Source organism: Struthio camelus, chromosome 27 (genome assembly GCF_040807025.1).
Source record: "Struthio camelus isolate bStrCam1 chromosome 27, bStrCam1.hap1, whole genome shotgun sequence".
In the NCBI taxonomy this organism is placed as follows: Eukaryota; Metazoa; Chordata; class Aves; order Struthioniformes; family Struthionidae; genus Struthio; species Struthio camelus.
In genome coordinates, this window is record NC_090968.1 from 6,372,011 (window position 1) to 6,394,130 (window position 22,120).

Below are 22,120 nucleotides of genomic sequence, written 5' to 3' on the forward strand. Positions count from 1 at the left end.
TGGCCAACATCCTAAGCATATAAAATAAGGAGTCAAGCTTAAAAGGTTTAGGTACCTTATGCCAGTAATTCACAAAAAGAAGTTGACATATATTTTTCACTAATATTGGAAGAAGCCTGGTGAATTAGCATAATCTCATAAGAGACCTGGCTACCCTCCTCTCAATCAAGGCTAGCCAGGAGTAAAGACAGGGAAAGCCATGTGCTTTTCCTTAGACTACTATCGTTTACATAACCTCCTGAAATTTAGCGGTATCACCCTTCTGCCTTAAAGTGTAGTCCTGTATTTGTCTTAAAGTTTTGTCTGAACCAAACACTTTGTTTGTGAATTATTGGCATAAAGTACCTAATCATCCAGCTGCCTCAACTAGAGAATTTCTTTGCCCGTAAAAACCTAGAGCCGGTACTACATAGACTTTTCATCTGGGGAAAGAATGTTGGTCATGGATTAGTCTTCCTGCAAGCACACAGAAAATCTTTATAGACCATAAAATTATCAATGCTATTTACTCCCCCATTAGCATGCTCTAAAAGGTGAGCTTCGGGTCCATTTGGAATGGGTTAGAATTACTGCAGTGAGATAGGGGCTTTCCAGAGCTTTCAGAGGAATGGTTCTAGCTCTGAGCAGCTAGACAGGGCAGACACATGAGCGTAGATGTAGGGAAAGACATGCATTTGTTTTGAGAAACAACAAGCAAATTTACAGTAGACAACACTGCACTGCAGATGAATTCAGAGAGGTAACTTTGGGAAGGAAACTGTATAAAATAAGTAAGGTGTCTCTGCGGTGTTTTAAACTTTTCCATTTGTGACAGCTGTAAAGAAAGATGAGACTTCAGTTTTGTAGTTGATTCACTTTGTTCCCAGAAGGATAGAGTGGCAAAAATGAACATCTGCGTTGGTGGACGTTGACATTTATTCCTACTCTTTATTTCCTCCTCCTTCCAAACTGTAATGGATTGAATTTAGCTTTCTCCATACTGTAATATAGGGGCATAGCATTTCTCTCCTATGTGAGGAAATGGCGGTTGGGTAGAACTGCATCAGTGATGGCTGGAATTCAGTGGGTCATTTGATTAATTCCTGTCATACTTGTATAGTTCTGGCTGCTTTGATTTGATTGGGGGTAATTGACAGGCCTGTCAGGGTACTTCAAATAGGTTTTCAAGGGCACTGAGAGCATTAGCTGGGAATACAGTTTTATTGTATATTATAAAACTCCAAATAAACGTTCTAGGGAGAAAAAGGCACAAAAGAAGAGATTTCCAAAGGAGGTGTTATATTCTTCCAAAGACCACAGTGGGTGGGTAATTCTTTTAACTCAATGTATTATGACCTAATCGGCTTTTAGAATTTAATTAGTGATAATATATTATTGTCAAAGTAATTAAAGCTTTGCCTTGATTAAAAATGGAATTGTTTAATTAAAAGGTTTAGCTAACCTAGCTAACCTTAGCTCAAGTAAGACATCATGTATCAGCTAATTTTATGTATCTTTCCCCTTCAGGCTTGAAAGTGCGAGAGGTGTTCATCAACGTGACAAGACAGCAAGTGGAAGATTTTCACGGGCCAGAAGATTACTGGTGTCAGTGTGTTGCATGGAGCCATTTAGGAACCTCAAAGAGTAGGAAGGCATCTGTCCGTATAGCTTGTGAGTAGAGCAAATGTTCTGCTTTTCTAGGTTTTGTAAGGTATGACAAAATAGTGTTCTTTAGAGGTTTTTATATATACATATAAATATGTATGTATGTATATGTGTATATGTGTAAATTGATACAGGTGAGGCACTGCTGTGATTGCAAGTCCTCACTATGAGATACTGTAGGAACGTCACAGAAAGCATACCATATTTTTTTTCAGAGCTCCCTTTTATTTTAATGTGCATTGATTGATTTGCATTTATACTCAGCAAGTCTCTTTTTCTCAGAGATTCTGCCTGGGCTGCGTATGCATAATGTTGCAACAATGCAATGTATTAAGAAAGGTTAATACAAATTGAAAATCCTCTGGAAAGTGCTGTTTTGCTCCATGTTGATGACAGGGGTCTAAAAACATCTGGAAAATCATTTAACATTATCTGTCTTCTACACTTTGCAGAAAAACTGCAAGAATACATTAGAATCTTTTGTATTATGGCATTTTAAATCTGATTTTGAATATTGAAGCATATCATTGTTGTCAGGGGTCGTAAGGTAAGGGGAAAGTGAAATGAAAATAGGAAAAATGGGATAATTCCAATCAATGGGAGGGGGAAAAAAAATCTTCCCTTCTCTCTTTGAGAAAATGAGATACAAGCACCCTTAACGGAACTCAGACTTATCTTTTCTTTATGGGACTAAGCACACATTGTTTAGGGAAAAAAAAAAAAACAAAAAACAAAAGAAGTTCAAGTGCTGTTATATAGACATTTATAAGAGTTGTTAACTGAAAGGTCAGGTCAATCTAATAATAAAATTACTCATAAGCTGGGTAGGTGGTCTCACACTTTTTTACTATATAGTTGCTGTGAAACATACATCAGGTGGTTTAATCTGTCATCCAAACAAGTTTTAAAGAGGATTAGAAATAGTTTTTTAAAGTAACAAGGGGAAACTATTGTTTTTGCATTTCATCGGTGGACTGGAAATTCAGACAAAAGCTTCTCAAAGTCAGGCTATGTATTGCATGTGTCATGAAGAAGTTATAAGTTCAGCACATGCTTCCCATTTACACCAGAGGATCAGGTCTCCCTGTGGGGAAAGCAAGCTAATAAAAATCCTCTTTGTTGGACTTTTGGCTAGTAGGATGATTCCATCTCACTGCCATCCTGGTTGTCACCTAATGTCACCAGAGGCAGATGGGAATGGATGTGAGGCTTGTGCGTTACCAGGATGGTAACAACTGCTTTTTCCCATTCCTTCTGCTTTGACCTTGGAGCCTGTGATGCAGCCTATGGAGCTGTGTCAAACACACGATGTGATAACCGATATTTAAAAAGTTGAACCTACATAGTTAGGCTGAGCTTTTAAACTACTTACAAACCATGCTTGTCCTAATGGGATTAGAAAGGAATCCAGCGAAGCAGAGTAGTGAATTATTCAATTAATGACTCTCTTTCCAAGTCATACCAAACAGACAGATTAATTACCAATGATAATTTTGATGAAGGCCATGTGGTTACGGTAGTTGCCGTACCTGTTTGACTAGGGAGCATCATTGCTTCGTATTTTAAATAGAGGGAGTAGCTATGGTATTACAGGCTCCTGTAGGCTGACAAATGTTACATTTAAATAACACTATAGATTACTTAAGGGGGGTGTGTGGGTGTGTTTGCGTGTAGTTGTGTTTGGGTTTTTTTTTTTTTTGTAAGATCATCGCTTTTAGCACAGAAGAATAATTCCAGAATTTTTAATATAGTGGGGAGTAGAGGAGTAGAGGACATTTGTCCCAGGTAAAAAGTGTTCAGGCTCAGTCCATCTCTGGTCTTCATATCTGCAATAGTACGCTGTAGTGTTATCACTCACAGATTATTATTTGAAATAAGAAAAATGGAAAATGCAATAAATGCCATCATAGCAAGAGGGATATCAAAAGGACAGAACCAAAATAAAATTGTTATAATACAGTTTTATGAGACTGTGGAGATACTCAAAGCCTCATCCAATTTTTATTTTGCAATTAGATCTGCCACATTGTTCTAATAGAATCAGAGCCTGAACCATCTTTTTGCAACATGCTAGCAGCGAATTCAGGAAAACGCTTTCCCCCAAACTCTTATGAACCCTTTTCCTTTAAATCACCAGTTCAGGCCTTTAAAGGCCTAGTCCCAAGAAATGATGGCAACAAACTGTAAAAAGATGGGAGAGAAACTTTTTTTGGTTGCAGTGGGGGTGATCAAGCAAGGAACTCTGAATGGCAATTTGGATACTGTTCGAGCAATTATTGATGACTCTCTTTCCTACAATTATGCTCTTTTAGCAGGATAACTGAAAATAAAACACTTGGGTTAAGTAATAGACCGTGTAACAACCCCTTGATTTTATAAATGACAGATTTTTTGTTGGCTGATGTAGTTTGAATGTGTAAATATGTGTACATTCAATTTTTTATTTCACTGCATTAGCTATCATAATGAGCTGATAATTCCCTCATATTGCTGAGCTGCAAAGGACTATTATTCTGAATTGAATTTTTATTGACTTTTCTCAGCACTGTCATTTCCCAACCCCATAATGTGGCAATATGAGAGAAAAACAGAATGAGCAGAAACAGGTGGAGTCGTGTGTTGGGACTTTTAAACCCATCACTTTGGTACCAGATCTTCTGCAACCACGTCCCCAGCTGCCAACCGTAACTGCAGATACCTTATTAACCTAGCAGGCACTCCAGAGAATGCTCTTCATTTCTGCTTTATGTAACGTACTGACTGTGGCTGAATGCTTTGCCTGAGAATGGTATTCTTCTACTGGTCATTTGCTCTACTACTTTTACTTAGAGCCATATTTTTTATGAAAAGAGAACAGCACTTCTTGAGCGCAGAGATGAGAGGATTTGTTAGTAGTCCAGATGGAAAGAAATGAATAGCTGCCAATGGATGTCTATAAACCCCCCACCATGAATTTTCAAGGCTCACCCTCTAATGGACCTGTGTCATCCTATCTCAGGTGAACAACCTAACTGCTTAATTTGGGGAATGGATTTCTGACTTGGAGAATACCCCATAGGGGACTAGAGAGGAGAGGGGAATGTGCAGGTCTAACTTGTGATAGCATACAGAACCCTTAACTATTTCATTTCAGAGCTTTTCCACAGCACCTGTTACTGTGTTGCATAGTGTGGCATTATTTATATACTTATTGCACTTAGAGCCTGGAGATTCTGAATTGTGAGTCTGCACATTTCTCTTTTAAAAAAAAAAAAGAGGTAATTTTCTTTAGGGGAGTGTGGAATGCAGAGAAAATGAGAATTTGGATCTTACTCAATTTTTTGTCCTAATAAAGACATTTCTAGGCACAACTGCACCCTAAGTTTTAAAGAATGACTATTTAAATAGGGTACTGAAAAATGGATTGGTTATCTGTGTGAAAAAAATCAGCATTAACGACGACTCATAAAAAAGGAAAATATATGTACTGTTTGCAGCTTTCTCTAGTGCCTGGCTAGCTTGCTAAAATAAGTCTTAATGTATTCATAAAATATATAAAAGTGTAACTGATTCAGAGCCTCTGCTGCTTAAGGAGGTGTATTTCATGAAGTTGTAAGCAGTGGAGAAAATTAAATCGGTAAATCCACACTTGGAATTTGAGACAGTGTCTGAGGAAAATGACTATGCCTAATGGAAACATCCTAACTCTCAAAGCATATCTCGTAAGGAACGTTCTTTCTGTTTTGTCTTCCTTTCACAGCAAACAAAGCATTACGTATTCATGGGCATCTCTAGGTTAGGTCAATGTCATTAGGTACAGGTTTCCTTTGCCTCTGTTCTGATCTAGCCAAACAGTCGTATGTGGAAGCCCCATGGTTACATCAGTGTGACTCTGAGATAATATGCTTTGCTTCTTATCCTGAATTATTAGCTTGGGCATAGCATCTCGGTAATGTGGTTTCTAGACAGAAGCGTTCTTGCAATCAGCCAGTCTGTAATGTGTTCAGAGTGTGGATCTGACTCCCTGAAATTAATGTGTAGATATAATGTTGTTTGCTTGCACTGGGAACCTTCTCACCCTACTTTGTCTGTCAATGATGGAGCCACAGGGCTACTTGTTCTAATCTAAGTATGTAGTTTCTGTTGTGCTAGTGTTTTCCCTTAGTAGGGAGAGAGCTCCTCCTCTGTGGAAGATGAAGTAACTTTCAGTTGTCCAGTGCTTTATGTACGTACTTAAGAGAAGAATGTGACAGAACCATATTGTTACTGACTTTTGCAGTCTACCTAGAATTGTGTAAGGAGGAATAGGTTTTGGAATACCTACGTCCCAGCATTTGAAATGAAATCTATATTTATCCAGATAAGCTGCACTGGAGGTATAATGAATGATTGCATTAAACTCTCTGCAGATTTACGGAAAAACTTTGAGCAAGACCCACAAGGGAAGGAGGTTCCTATCGAAGGGATGATTGTTCTCCACTGTCGGCCGCCTGAGGGAGTTCCTGCAGCTGAGGTGAGGTTTTGTACTGTGTCACTGCTGCTCGCTGAGACCTACTTTGCTGGTGAGAAATGGGAAGAGAAACAAAGAGGGCTTAGGTAGCATGTGGTTTTCAAGGTCAAGTGTTGGTTACACTGTTCTTCTTTCCTAGGCTGCTTAAATACATATTTTTGATTAAATAAGTATAACAAAAAATATGGGGTTTTATCAGAAGTCATGAATGTTTGTTGAAAAACTCCTATTTTTGATACAATTTTAAAGTGTTACGCTTAAAAAATGACAACAGATTGTTACTTTTCTTTATCTTGTCATAAATGACATTTTTATTGAAAAATCTATTGAATATAGATTGTTTTCTCTCTTGAGCAATCTACTGCAAATAATTTTTTTTTAAATTTAGCTTTAAATATGCTTTTTGTCAACAAAGCTGAATCTAAACAAGAAACTTATGGGGAGGCTTCAAAATGGTAGGAGCCAGACTATTCTATGGGGGAAGATGGGTTGCGTTTAAAAATACGCTTGGTGCACTAAAAAAAAAAAAATTGTTATTGTTGAGAGAGAGCATGGCATGAAACTACTCTTACCTATCAAAAAGCAGGCCGGTAGATGGTATCTTTCTGCTCTGAAATTATGAAAGGTGAATGTAAAGAACTAATAGACTAATAGAAACAGTGATATTAAATAATTCCAGGGCTCTCCAGGTTGAAAGTGTTTTTCAGCTAGTCAGCTATATCCAGCGTTGTTATTGAGTAAAGCTGTTTCTCTGTTTCATGCTTTTCAATCAATATATATATTTTCTTCGCTGTTTTGGAGTTCAGACTGAAATAGATTTGGGGTATTTACAGCCTTTGTCTTGATGTTGGTCTGTAATTGCACTTTAAAAATGAAGTGACAGATTATTTTTAAAGTTTTGGGGTTTGGTTTGTTTTTTTTTTAGATGGAATATGCAATTATTTAGTTAGAAAGTGCCGAGATGAATGTCCCCCTTTTCCTCATCGAGCTACCAACTTCCAAAATAGTAGATCGGAACAGCACATACAATATCATGTAAAATGTTCACACCACAGAGAAAAGCTCTCTTTTCCCAGTGATCTCTTTGAACAGTGGAATATTTATTCTAATTTGAAAATGCTAGTATCTAAGGACAACTGGGTAAGGGGGAGTGACTATTACTTATCTTATCTCAAGATAAGCATGCAACATGTACTTGCTGTCTTTTTTTCTTTTCTTTTTTTTTTTTCTTTGCATTTTTGCGTAGCCAATTTAGACTCTAAGGTCTCTATCTATCTTTAAAAGCCTAGGGATACAGCTAATGCTTTAGATCTAAGCTGTGATGCTACTTCACTGGAGTAGACTTCCTGAGGTCCCTCCTGCAGATTGTGGTATTGCATTTACCAGTGAGGCAGGTTGCCTGCCTAAACAGAAGGATATGCAGGACTTGGAGAGATGAAGAATAGGCCAAACTAGTATAGCAATTAAAGAAACAAAAACAACACTGTCATACCATCATTTCCAAAAGATGTTATTGTGTGGTTGCAGGAGTAACAGCTATGCAGGTAGATGGTCTCTCTAGGCAACAGACTGTTATTGCCCAAATTGGGTAGTTGCCGACTGTGCACGTATGCCTGATTTAGGTTGATGTTAAACTAATTGGATCTCAATGGTAGTATTGCTACAGCAGTATATACTTCAGTATACCAAGTACTTAGAGGGAAGATTTGTGGAGCCGATGCTGCCATGGCAAGACTTGAGATCAGTAGTTCAAATTTCTCCCGTATGTCTGTCTGCATGAGCGACATTCACCACTTTCAGGCTGTACTGTAGGCCCACCTATAGGGCTAGAGCTGTGGCACAGCCCCAGCAATGCTGTGCTGTATTTATACCCTCAAACTCTACAGTGTGCTCTTTAGCGTCTTTTGATAAACAGGGAAAAAATTACCAGTCAGAGGTTATTGTTGCCTCTCATCTCCGTTATCGTTATGGTAGGTTCTAATTCAAGGTACAAAAGAAGCAGGGAAAAACAAACTCCAGGCAAAGAAACATGCATCCTGTTAGTTGAGGAGAGCATGCTGAGCGTATGCAATTGAAAATTCAGAAAGAGGGGAGAAATGTAGCAAATGGGGATGCAAAAGACTTTGAAGATCAGATAGCAAAAGACTTTGAAGATCAGATAGCAATGTTGATGACCAAAAGCAAAATGGGTTAAAGTTAAGGATGGGGAGTAGCTTAATTTGTATCTAGACCTCTAATGTGCATTAATCTGTCATAAAACTTTCTGCTATTACATTCACATTAGCTATTGATTATTTTTACTCATGTTTAGGGCCCTGAGATATTGGTAAGGAATGTCTTCATTTCATAAAGCCAATTACTAAAATATCAGAGAAGGGTGATGGGGTGGTGGCGGGTTGGTGTGAAGGACAGAGCAGCTCTACAGGTCGTAGGTAACTGAAACAGAACTGGCAGCCTAACTACATGTTGGTAGGTTGCGCATAAAGCTCCAGGAAAGCCTGTAAGATTTGCTTAAAAGACAAAAGATTAAAAACAGTAGTATTTGGATTATTCACATTTTCAGATTTTTTCTACAATTGTAAACTGAAAATTTATCCATATTTTTAATCAAATCTGAGACTTTCAAGTTATTACTTGGTTCCAGAGTCTAGGACTTAAAGAAAACATCAAGTATCATGAGACTCGAGTCAAAGTTTTAGAGCTGGCAATCTTACAGTTCAGAAGTCATGTAGAACCAATGCACAAAACAGGATTTATACTTTTATATTAAGTATATTCATTTTTTCTTACCCTGTTATTTGTGAGCATGGTCCTAATTAAAGATGATGATTGCGTTGCTTGGTACTCATTGTTTAGCCGAAAACCAATGTGTTTTCAGAAAAATGTGTCATTCTGAACTGCACTGCTTTACACTCAACAATTAAACAGAATATCTTTCTTTTATGAAGGTTAGGAATTATGTTCAGTGAAAAGCTGACATTTTAATTGTTTTCTACAATTTAAAATTGTAGAGTTTTCAATGAGCACCGATTTACTGATGTTGATTATAAAATTGTTATTGCTGCTAATAAAGCCTGTAAATCTTAACAGGTCATACTATGAACAATAAAATTTCACATAAAGGCTCAGTATGCAAGGCTAGTTCTGTGCTTGTCAAGGTAAGCAATCTCCCTAGAATAATTTAGTGTCTTTAGAAACTGGGTATTAGAATAATGAGTCTGATCTGTGGCAGTAAGTTCGAGGTTATAAACTTGCTTGATTTTTCCAGTTAAGGAAGACCAGCCCTGTTCAACATTTGGATGGGAAATAACTGAGACAGCCAGTGAATCTTGTTCTGTATCAATAATTGTTATGTGGAGTGCATGTGGGTACTGAGAAGTGAAGAACATTTCAAAAAACCCAGTGCTGGCAGTATATCTATGGCTCTGATCCAAGAACTGATTTCATTAGAGTTTGGATGAAGCCCTAGATGAAAACATAAGGCTTGAAGTAACTATGGAAGTTTGTCTTCTGTTTCATCAGATGCTAAATAGATGTTTAATGTGGGATTGTTGGGGTTTTTTTGGCTGTTTTGTTTTGTTTGTTTTATCTATGCTCTTCGTGGACCAGGAAATGCGAACAGAAAACAGGCTAGAGGGGAGACTCATGCCCCTTTCATGTCACCATGCCAATATCTGTCTGAATGCCTTGGAAAAGATTCTGATTAATCTATTCCATCAAGTTCAGGAACGTTATTTTCCCAAAGAGCTCGCGTTTCCTGTGCTTGCCATAGTCGCAATCTAATCTAGTGATTTATTTCTGACAATGGCTATGAATGACTGATATAGACAAACCTCTAATAATGCAGTACAGTTGAATAAGAGGCAGACACTTTACAACTGGAATGAAATTTAAGTTCAGCTCAATTATTTATGTGAGCCTGCCCCCGTTAACAACAATATAAATCTTCATCTCTGAAATTGTTTTTCTGCACCTTAAAGATACTGAAGGTTTGTTAAATCTAAGGATAGAAGCATTAAAAAGAAACGTTCCTGATATAAATGACCTAAATCAGCACTTAATCCTAAAAATCCTAAGTCATTAGCCTTAAAAAAAAGAAAAAAAAATAAAAAAGGTGGAAAGCAAGGTTTCTTTAAAATATCAAGAGCGAAAGCCTTTATTTCCCAATATTCCTTTCCACATCTCTAGTCCCTTTTCAAATATTCTCACCTAATTGATTTTAACCTTTGCTAGCTTTTCTGTGTTTGAAAATCAGTTAGTAGATCTCAGCTTATTTCTTGGTGGGTAGAGGTACTTGTTACTAAATATATCAAGGGTTCCCAGGCATGTACATGCCGTTATGTACCAGCTGTGGCAAACCCTTACTGTGCTTTAGGGAGGACAAAGTGTCTGACTGAGTAGCCACATTAGGGGTCCACATCTGAGAATTCCTCAGATGTCATCGCAGTCAGCATCTCTGCCAAAGGTGCCTCTTGGTACTAATCTTTTGAGGGGCCAGAGATCATGTAGTGATCAAGACCAAACAAACCTTACCAAGAGAGGTTCTCTAGAGAGAATTCCTCTAGATCTTTTTCTACCACCTGTTCCGGGATGAGTAGGGCTTCAGTACTGCATGATATCAGTGGTAATGGAAATATCTGGATTAAGTTTGCTTCATGTATTGATTTCCACACACAATATATATATATATTAAAGAAGTTAGGAGAACAGGGATTAAGGGTTTGGATTGGTGGTTTAAATGTATCCAAATTTATATGGTTTAAAGCTTTGCTTTTATAAATTAATTTACAAATACTGGAAGCTAATGTAACACTGTCAATGCTCTGCGTGCTCACACAGTAAATAGTCTTTAAGCTGAATAATACATTAGTAAAAGCAAACAATCAAGGAAGACTACAAATAAAGAACTGCAGTAATTCAGCTTTAATGTTATACAGGCATGAATCAAGAGCACCAAATCCTGCTGAGGCAAGCACTGATTTTAATGTTGCTTCGAAAGGCACTCTACTGTCTTGATTCGTTTAGCAGCAAATTTCAGTTGCTTGTGTCAGCTAGGTCTTAAGTAAAAGATACATATAAGCAGCATCTCTCTAAATCTGCGATCCCTTTTCAAGAATTTGATTAGAGTCTTCATGGAAGCAAAGTCCATCTCTTGTGCATGGCATACTATTAAACATGTCTGATTTTACTGCTGATAAATCCTCACGTGGCAATAGCAGTCACAAAAACTAAATAAGTGATGTATTACCTATTATTTCACCCTTTCATATTATTTAGACAGCCCTAGCGAATTATGAAGCCATTTTCAATTCTGTAGCAGTAAGCATGGGCAGGATAGGCCCCTTACCTCTAAATCTAACAACAGATATCACATACCATCTGTTTTGGAGCACCTTAGCTCTTCTCCTAGGACGTGCTGCCTTTCAGGTTTTATGCAGGTCTAGCAATTAGCTTCCAACCCTCTAGTCCACTCTATTTCTGTCTCTGCTGCCTTCATTAGCTGGTTTCCAATCTCTATAGTTTGCCTTTATGAAGGAATACAAGGAAGTTCTGCACACCTCCACTTTGGGAGGTTGCTGGGGGGTTGGGGCATTTGGGGTGCATTGCAGTAAGAGTAAGAAAACCCAAATCCTGACACAGGCAGATTCGGAAGAGCTTTTAAATTCTCTTCCTATGCATTGGCATGGCAAACGAAACACAGTTGGTGAGCAGCTGTGCTTATAGGCATCAGCACCAACCCAAATAAATTCAGATTTTATGAGCTAAACATCACAACAACAACAACAAAAATCAGCATTAAAGCTGAGCATCTGATAATACCCTGCTGCGGCAAATGTTGATTTAAATATAAGAGTCTCTGCTGGCAAAGACTTGGTGAGACCAGAGCCGTTTCTTTCACTGTTGATGCAGAGTTGGCCTAGGGAACAGACAGTTCTGGCTCTCGATCCCCACAACAGATTTCCCCCATAGATATGTTTATTAATTGTGTGCAATAGGGGCATCCTTTAGCTTGGAGTGTATGTGAAAAGGCAGTTGTGGTACAGCATAGCAGTCAGTTATTTTCTCCGTTGAATCCATGTCTGCTGGTGATTTTTGTTAGACTGCCAGGTGGGTATCTTGGGCTCAGATCTCTGGGCCTCGTTCTCTTCTTGCTGAGACTGTTTGTCTCCATGGACATCCGTGGAACTATTTCTAATTTACATTGGCAGGATGAGAATGAGGGAAGTGGGATTAAGTTTTCTCCTCTCTGAAAAAGCGGAGTTGAGTATTGAGTTTGCCAGAGCAAAATCTTTATCCTTGCCATTGTTGATTATCAGCATTTCTTTACAAGGCCAACCTTTTTGATTATATAAAGCTTGTTTTGGGAACTTTTGTGAGGAAAGCATCAGTAACCCAAAGAGGAAGAGCTCCTCTACATTTAAAAAGTGCTATTGGCAATGAAGTAGTACACGATGCATTCTTTTGAGCTCCATTATTTGCTGGTCTGACTAATCTGGAACTTACAACTGCTTCCTGCTCCTTTCCCGTGTGTACTATTCTGTTATTAAAAAGCAAGCTTTACCACAGCTTCCTAAATGAATGCTGGGTCTGGTGCAGTCCAGGAAACTTATGCACTCGTTGTGACAGCCAGCATTAATGCCTAAACCATGAACAACCTCTGATGGAAGAGAAAGGAAACGCCCGGGGGCTGCTTATGCAGAGTAAGTATCAGTCAGTTGCAGGAGAAGATCACCATAGACAATACAAAGTACTTTGTTAAAGTGGAATTTCAGTCTAGTTTCTTGTGAAGCCCTGTAGCACTTATCATTGCTAGGATGGGACATAGATTGTAGCTGGAGATGAAGCGAGAAGACACTTCAGGTAGCTTCTTTGCCAAAACTGAAAGCCTTACATATGAAACTAATTCCAAAAACTCACGTATAGTTTCTTATTGTTTCTGAAACAGAGCCCGCTATGAAGTTAACTTTGAAAAACAGCTTCAGGGTAATGCATGGGGGAACAACTTGAATCACCCTGTAGGCAAGGTCTGATAGCTTCTCTATTCACAGATAAAGAAAGAAAACCTGGTCTACCAGTAAATGAGATTGGCAGATTAATTTTTAAGCTGGTATCACTTTTGACTCTGGAAAATCTGAATGATATAGGCCCTGGATTTATCCAAAGAATCTTCATTGAGCTCTCTGAAGGGGTATTACTTGCCTGTTCAGTCATTGTGGCACTTTGGGGTAGCTTACAGCTAGCTACATGCCAGGCTCTGTGACCGCAGATAGGCCATCAGTTGATCTGTAAATATATATCAGATATACCCGCAGATTCTTGTGTTAGTGGGCAGTCAACCACGTGTATGCCTAGCCTCAGTGGCTATTAAAAAAGTGTTGTTGAGGTAATGTGGTTCTTATATTTGGGTTTTTTTGTTTGTTTGTTTTGTTTTTTTTTACCAGTGCGTAGTGCTACATTTTCTATATGTGTGTTGCACTTATTATTATGTAAATTTATTTTATTACTTTGCATTATTCCTAGGAAGGTCCAGGAGCTATTCATGCTGCACTTCTTTGTATCTCACCAAGAAAATATTACAATGATTTCAGATGACTTTTAGAGTATGTTCATTATCTATTGTCTTTCATGAAATACTCCCTGCGTTCAACTTCAGCCAAGCACTTAAGTCCTGTCTGTGGCTTACAAATGGCTGCAGTTCAGCCTTGAAAATGTGAAACCAAGACTGCCTGGAGCAAATGAGGCATAACTTAGGTCAAAAATGTAAGGGAAAGGTTGAAGTGGAAAACAGAAGTAAAACATGGTTGCAAAAACAAAAAAGGAGGGCTGCCCTGTCCATGTATGGGAGATCATGTTCATGTCTGTTTGAAAACAAGCTTGGGCATTATTCAGTTTGTCTGTTGACTAGTTATTTCTGAATTCATGGTTTTGACAGTATTTTTTTTAGCAGAAAAACTCTGAATCTGCTTCCCCAATCTGAGCCCAGCTAACTTCTAAGTCATTAGATTTAGCATGCGGTGCTGATAATATGCACACATCAGGCATTTTCACCGTTGTGCCCTCTCTGCTTGCATTTCTGATCGTTTTTAATGCACAAGAAAGCACTGAATTAGACGGGTGTGCTTGAAAGCAATAGCTGCAAAGTGGTGTTGGCAAAACAGATGTGCCAAGAGTGAACATTGACAGAACCTGCATGAAGATGCCTCCTCCCTTTCTTCCGTTCATTTCGATTGACTCAGAAATTGAGAAATTATACCTAAGACACAATGGCATTAGATCTCAAGTACTCCAGAGAAGTTTTATGTAACAGCTAGGAAGACTGATGGACTCAGCACACTGGCTTTTGGAAAAGAAAGGCTCATCTAGTGCCTCTCAGCCTCTCAGTCTGTAAATAACTTAGCTATAACGTTGTTACCAAAGAAAGAGCGAGCAAGGAATGAAGTGTTTGTAGAGGAAAACCTGTTTAAAAGGAAAATTGTGTTTAAAAACAAAAGAGAGAGGGTGTTTTATGGTGCCTAATGGAGTTTGTTAGTCTCTCCTGATTTCCCCCCGCCCACTTCCCAAGTTCTTAGGCATTTTCTCTTGGTTCATCCTAAACCTGGAAAAAAGGTTTATCAAGAAACAATTGTGCAGGCCATCTTGAGATCTTTCCAGGAGTAATATGCTGAGGTCAGAGCTACAGTGTGGTTCTGTCAACAAGTGGTACAAACTGATTTTGCTTTCTATTCATGTAATTCAGATGTTCTTAAAGAAGTGCTCCATTTTATAGCCTAAAATATGTAATGAGATTTTTTGTTTCTTCTCCTATACATCTACTCAAGTGAGTTTCCTGATGCATTCGTTCCTTCTCAGCTGACCTTTACTTTGATTGTTTTTCTCTAAATGGTTGCTCTCTCGTCTGTTCTCTTCAGTTCCTTGAAGCTCCTCTTATTTGGCAGGGAGGAGTATAAAGAATAGATCCTCCCTTTTGCTGCATTTGACAAGCCTCCTGCTCTCCATGTGTATTTTGAATATTAGCATTTTCTATCTCTTCTCCGTTGTTTAATACTTTCTTCTCCTTCCCCCTTCCCAGCTGAAATAATTCTTCTTTAAAGTTCATACTCTTTGAGGTCCTTTTCCTTCTTGTTCCCCTCCAGCACACTGTTTTCCCCTGGGGCCTGTGTTGGTGTAACACAGCATTTGCATGGCTCAGATTGCAGAACAAGGGAGCTAAGGTGGAGATGCAACCTGTGCATTTCTAAACATGTATCAGGCCCTCATCCTTGAATAATAAGGGTACTGTTTTTTTCTATGTATTACAGTTCTGCCATTAACATGCTATAGTGCTGTTCATACCTATTATCTTTACTATATAAAGCAACTTTGGTAAGACTTCATAACCGTAATGCTGGCAGGTTGGTCACCCTAATCATACCTTAGTGTTTTCCTGTACTCTTGCCAAAGGATGTTTTCCTTTCTATTAATTTTAAGAACGTACTGAGTGCTGGAGTTGCTATCTCTCAGTGACAAATTCAATTACTTTCAAAGTGAAACAATGAAGAATGTGGACAACTTGATTCTGTCATTTTTGCAGCTCTGTACCAGCTTAGCTGTAGCATCTGGAATCAATATGATTAATAGATCCTGGTGCTTTGGGACAGAGTCAGCAAACAGAATAAATTATAACATCCTTTCTAGTTCATTGATGGTAATGCCTTCTTACTGTCTGGTTCTTGATAGCCATGATGTTGTACTACGTGACTGTTGTCAAACCAATCTTGAACCATTACCTAGGAAGTACTCAGTCGATACCCATTTAGTTAAGTTTGGGATAACGTGTTCTGTATGTTTCATCTTATTACTGCTACAGAGAGTAAAATGTTGCTTCTTTTGGGTATGGGAGCAAAAATAAGTGCTTACTTTTGTAGCTAGTCATCTCCTTAAACAACTTGTTTTAGTTCCTTTCGCTATTTGGGACAGGTGTTGTGATATGTTGGGGGCATATTAGAAATATGTTTTCCATCACTGACCCAAAGGCTTGGAATTTCTCAAGCTGTCATAGGTTGTTCCTGTTTAATTCAATGGGCTTGATAATCAGTTTTTTAAATGCTGTTTTAATTGGACAGCCCGCTTCCATATTCAAATTAACCCTCAAAAGGAGTTTCTGTGACCTTCCTAAGACCTAGATTTAATGTGAACTTAGTATGTTTTAAATTTGAGGAAGGCTGTGGAACTGGTACTCTGGTAAAAAATGGAGCAATTCCTGTAACTATCATTGAAATAAATGCAATTAGCTTGTGAATTTAGTAAATTCTATCATCTTCAGTAGTTACTGTTGATTTATACCCTTTCTTAGAAAGGTCAAGCCCTTTCTGTTGAAGCTCCACATAAACGTATTTGAGATTAGCGTTTATAAACCTCTAATTTTCAATAAATTAATAAACGAACAAAAACTAAAAATCTTTAGCTTGCTAGACTGTGCTTGCCTTTGCTAGAACAAATGCTTCTGCTACTAAATATGAGGCCTGTGGTTTTATGGTTGAATATGGCATTAGCTCAGGGGCCCAACTTGCAATGCCTGATGAGAACCTCAATTGAAGTCCATTGCGATGCATGAGGTACACATCTGAGCAGAAGTTGACCTTAAAATTTATTCTAAACCCCTTTTATTATAAATAAATACTTTCTGAGACTAAGCCTCTGAAAAGATTGCGATATTTATGAGCATTAGCAGCAACTTGCAGATTTTTCTGCAACTACTGGGTTTTTTTATAATAAAAGGGCAGCTGCTGTGCTAAACTGTATTACTGATGAGTGTAAGCTCGTATTGCTTTGAGTGCTCTGCTGAGGTTCGTAGAATGCTCTAAAATATCTTTATCATTTAATGTATTTTTTTAAAGTTTTAAATATGCTGTATCTGGTGCTACTTTTTCAAATGTTTAACATAGATTTTGACATTTTAATGGACTGCTGTAGGTGTTCCAGTGAATATCTGCATGAGTTCTGATGGTTTATTTACCGCTATAGTTTTTAATGGAAATGTAAAATAATTTCTCTTCTGAGCAGTACAGATTCCATGGCAAATACATCAACAAAATGTGAAACCCATATAAAATTCAAAAGCTGCAAGTATTCCAGAAGTAGTGAGAGTCAGTGCTGCCTATTTTACATAGGCTTGTGTGTATTTATGGGATTTGTACACATACTGTAAAATATAATATAGCAGGATAACTGCATTGTAATAAAACACTGGCAAAAAGGCTGGTGAATTATAGTCTTCAATGAATCTTGTTTCCAGTTATAGAAAACAGTATGATTACTAAATGCAAACAGCCTGCGTCTTATGCAGTTAGTTATAGATCTTGCATCTTGTGTCTGGAATATCAATAGTTGCTTTACTTCTAAGGTACGTTAGTTACAAATACAATAAGTATGTTTCATTTTTCACCAAAGACATTTCACTTTCAAGTCTGAGCTCAGTATATACAATATGTCTCAATGATTATTTATCTAAATGCAGCCTCTTCCTAAATGCTGATTTTACTTAAGCAACTACTGCAGCCAACAGTGACCTTTTTTTAAGCTTGTAAAATTATTGGAAGTTGTAAGAAATTTAATAGTTAACTAGCACATGAAAAAATTCGATCACATTGCCTTAGGAACAACGAAGTCGATTCCTTTTTCATTGTGAAGGAATTAAGGAAATTCTTAAGAAGTAGGTTTTAGCATTTCAGGGTCTCTTAAACTGTTCTGTAGTTGGCTGGTGGCATATATGCCTTGAACTCTCTAAGGGTTTAGTAGGTGCATCGGTCCATACATATATCAGCCCCTCTGCACAAGGGGGCTGTCTTATGTTTTAGATCTTCAGCTTACTACTGAAGTATTGCTCCCAACTGTTAACAGAGAATACTGTTTCTGAAAAGAAATTTGGACCCATTGCAAATCCTGGTTTAATTGTAATTGCTAATTTCATTAAATGCTCACCTTGAAGTAGTCCATGCTATATTATGATGGTTAGCAGGTCAGGCTTCTAAGGTATAATAAAGGTATTAAAATGATTAATTTGGTTTTCTGAGGTGCCACACTTACAGTAGGGCATACATAGCCTGCAGCTCATTTGGGTGCAAAGCTAGCTGACAAATATGAGATCTTAAAATTATGGTTGAAGGTCTTCCCTTTTGTTCTGGTATGTGTAGTCTATGGAATTACTACTCATGAATTATACTTTAAAAATACTAACATTTCAGAAAAAAAATGACTGTTCTAGAAAGCAATGTTTTAATGACAGTTCATATACATCCCACAGCATATTCTTGAGATAATAAGAATCACACAAATACCCACATTATGAATATTCTCTATGCAGAGTTGTATGTAAGATCACTTTTGGCATAAAGTAGTAAAGACAGTAAAGACACTTTGGAAGTCACTACACATACTTGTATCTAAGAAACATGTCCAGAGTAAAGTCATGTCATGTGAATCCTTGAATAGCTCATGATTTTTCATGTACTCAATTGTGAAAGCCCTGTGGTTTCTTCTTCTTCTTCTTCTTTTTTTTTTTTTTTCATTTGATATTTCATAATTCAGTCTGTCTTTTGCGAGATCAGGTTCTGTTAAGTAAAGCACCACTTGCAGAGTGAGCAGCAATTGTTCATTTAACTGGGGAAAATAGTTATTCCTCCAAGGAATATATATCATTATGACTTTTCTTTTTTTCTTCTTCAAAGAATCCAAAGAAATTCGATATTTTTTTATTAGACAGTATCCAACACTGTACATATAGTGGAAAAGGCCACATACTAAAGCATCAGTTACTATCCTAATAAAACTAAATGGCTGCTTATGTGGGCAAAGCAGTTTTGAAACCATATAGAACATAAAATTCTACTGAAGAGTCTTTACAGATTTTGGAAGTATCAAATTACCGTTCCTTTAATCTCTCTTTATCAGCTCCCAGCTCTCAAGCACACCCTGCTGAATGAAACTGAGCAACCTCTAAATGTCGATTCTATTTTCCTGAAACCATACAGCAGCTTACTTGTAATTGTTCAGTTTAATTATTCTAGTAATTTCTACTCCAATTTTATTTGCTTTGCATTTTAAAATGCTGCCATTTTTTCTCTTGCACGCGCACACAGACACACACAAATGTACCCTGTTCAGTTTGGGCTTGTAGCTGCTTTTAAGAGCAACTTCATTCTTTTCATTTTTTATACTTGTCTTTGCATTTAGCAGAGATTGTGAAATGTACAGTTATTTTGGAATAATGCATGATGTGCTGGTCTGGACTGATTGGGTTCAGGGCATGACAATCATTTAATAATATGTTGGCCGTCTTTGTTCTGTAAAACATCTGCTCAGTTAAAGCCTTTCGTTTATGCCTGTGACTTGGTTTCATAGAAGAATGATAAGGCAAAACCGGAATCAAGATTCTCTTTGTTTTATATGCTGTTTCATTTCTAGTTAAAGCTAGTATTCTTTCCTTGCCCTTCATCACCTGTCTCTGTTGAAAGAAATGGGTGCTTCAGTGTTATCTTTCTGTCTGTCTTTCCTGTAGTACTTCATCTTTAATACCCTGAGCACCTTTTTTCCTCAGCCTAGGATCATGGATTAGGTATTACAACAGCAGCTGTTAATACACAGAGCACAGAGCCTGGAGTAATATTCTGTACAGGTTCAAACAAAGAACAGGTTTCAAAGTAAAAGGCTTGTGATTATCAGTGCATGTAAAAACCGTTTTAATGCTGTTGCTCAATATGATAAAATAAAAAGCCTCAGATTTCACTGTGGTTCTATATAATTGGGGAATTGCCTATAAAAAGGATGAGCCTTTGCATAGAACTGGTAGTCTTTTTAAAATGTTGCAAATATTTTAGCATTTTTTGTTAGCTGTATATATTTCAGAGCAACATAGCCAATTATGTAAATTGAGATACCCGGTTGTGCAGCTTAAGCTAATGGTCAATGTATTTTTTTTTTTTCCTGTTTGCTTTGTTTCAATTGTGTTGTTTAGGATTTGATTGCTAAGCTATTTAATGTTGTTCTGGGCTGTATTTTGGATGCTCTTTTTTGGACACTGGCAAATCTGAAATGTTATGGAGAGCCTGTGTTGTCAACTCAACGCTTTTTTCTCATGTTTGTCCTCTGGTTGTCCTCTAATGTTTATCCTCATTTCTGCTGCAAACAGTTGACCAGTAAACAAAGATCCCTTTTAACACATACCTAAATGGGCAAACAAGGTCAGCCAGGTATGCTGCATGAGTCACAATGTGGCTACTGAGCCTCCCCATAGAAAAAGGTCTTGAAAACACTTTATCTTTTTTTCAGCATCTGTGTTAACAAAGTGACATGTCCTGACTTTGAAGAAGCTAAAAGGCAAGCAGGCAAGGTGTTCATGTTTGCAGTCCGTAACTGCTGTGAGTCAGCTCTAGGCTGAGTGCAGGTTGTGGGAGAGCATTGCTACTGAACAGGACAAAATAATGTTTTGGGTACAGACTGCATGAAGTAAAACAGACTAGCAATTTTTGATCCCCTCACGTTAGCGCCCATTTCTCTAAATTGCACTCTCGCAATCGTAACAGGAGCAGCTGCTTTACTGTCAGTTGTGTCTAGTGCCCTAGTCTAGAAGAGGGAAAGTGAGGAGGAAAGAGGAAAGAGCAAGATGTCCTTGGCAGTAGAGCGTTTCCTTATCTATTGCATTTCGCTGCAGATTCAAATGTCATTACAAGAAAGGGAGCATTTTTGATGAATGACAACCCATGTCCTCATAATAATCTTGTTTTCTTTGCCTGTTAACTGCCTTTGATGCTACTCTTGTTCTTCCTTATCATTTTTGTGACTTCTGAGCAGCTGAATTTTCCTTTCACATCTAAGCAAGCTCCTCTACCAACTCTGTCTCCCTCTTAATATCAGGAAGCCCCCAATATGTCGATCTTTTCCCCTGTGGGCTGTCTTTACCTACAAAGGAGATGTTTACATGCCTGTATGTTCAGTTCTTTTAGTAAAGATCCTTATAGATGATTTCCTTGTTCTTGTCCAAATCTTTGTCTAAGTGCATATTTCCAAACATGGGCATCTCCTGTCATGTCTTGTCACCAACCCATACTGAATGGACTCTTTAATGTAAACAGATTTTTTTCTTTCTCTATAGAGACATGTATGCATGTAATTACAATTACGTCAAGGTTAGACCTTGACGTATGTCACAGTGGGACCAAAAGAGAGCAGTGCAATCTGACAGTTTGTGATGTCTTGTCCTCCTGTAGTCATTAGGAGCTCCACTTAAAGATACAAACTTTAAGCATTTAAGATTAAAAAAAAATTGTTTTTTTTTTTTTTTTTTTAAAGCACACTTCATGCTTTTTCAGAGGTGAAAAGATTGTTGTTAGTAGTAATACCATTGTGATTAGGGAGACATTTCAACTAAATCTGACCACGCTGGTATGAGGAAGCAAAGCAAGAACACATTGGTAAATATCTATTTCAGGATGCTTTATGACTTCTAACTAGCAGGCACGTTTGTTATTGCACTTTCTATTTGCATTTCTCTTTACTACGTACGTGCCTTTTGTGTCTAATATAGAAAGAGTTCTCTCTATTCAGATTCTGCTGTTACAATACACTTGTGCTGGTCATTTTATAATCTAGCATAAATATAATTAAATTACTGTGAGATTGAAATGCTGTAACATTAAAGGTGTAGGGACTGTTTTACCTCTCCAAACATAAATCTATACCTATTTAAATTGCAAACAGAATATTATAAGAGAAAGCAGTAAGTTATTAAAGTTGCGAATCTGGTGCTCAGCTGCCTTTCGTATGCATCCAGTGACACAGCCTAAGTGTAACACATTTGTTAACTAATAATTGTATTTCTTCAAATGTAGACATAGCATTTGAGTGTAAGTACATACTCCAGTGAGAAGTACATGAAGCAGAGAAGGATGATTCATTAATGGATCTTAAGGATGTTTCACTTCAGTAAGATTTCACAATTACTATGTTGAA

General features: G+C 37.6%; 1 protein-coding gene across 8 annotated transcripts in view; it reads left to right on the top strand.

Moving 5' to 3' along the window:
• Positions 1-22,120, top strand: part of UNC5D (unc-5 netrin receptor D) — a 183,396-nt gene that overhangs the window by 89,412 nt on the left and 71,864 nt on the right. For all 8 annotated transcript variants that reach the window (XR_011136455.1, XM_068920606.1, XM_068920609.1 and 5 more), the window contains 2 exons: positions 1,507-1,650; positions 6,033-6,136. Coding sequence is in view for 7 of the 8 variants with exons in the window: in XM_068920606.1 (XP_068776707.1) it covers positions 1,507-1,650; positions 6,033-6,136 (248 nt within the window). In the remaining variant the exon portion in view is untranslated. The remainder of the gene's footprint in view (positions 1-1,506; positions 1,651-6,032; positions 6,137-22,120) is intronic.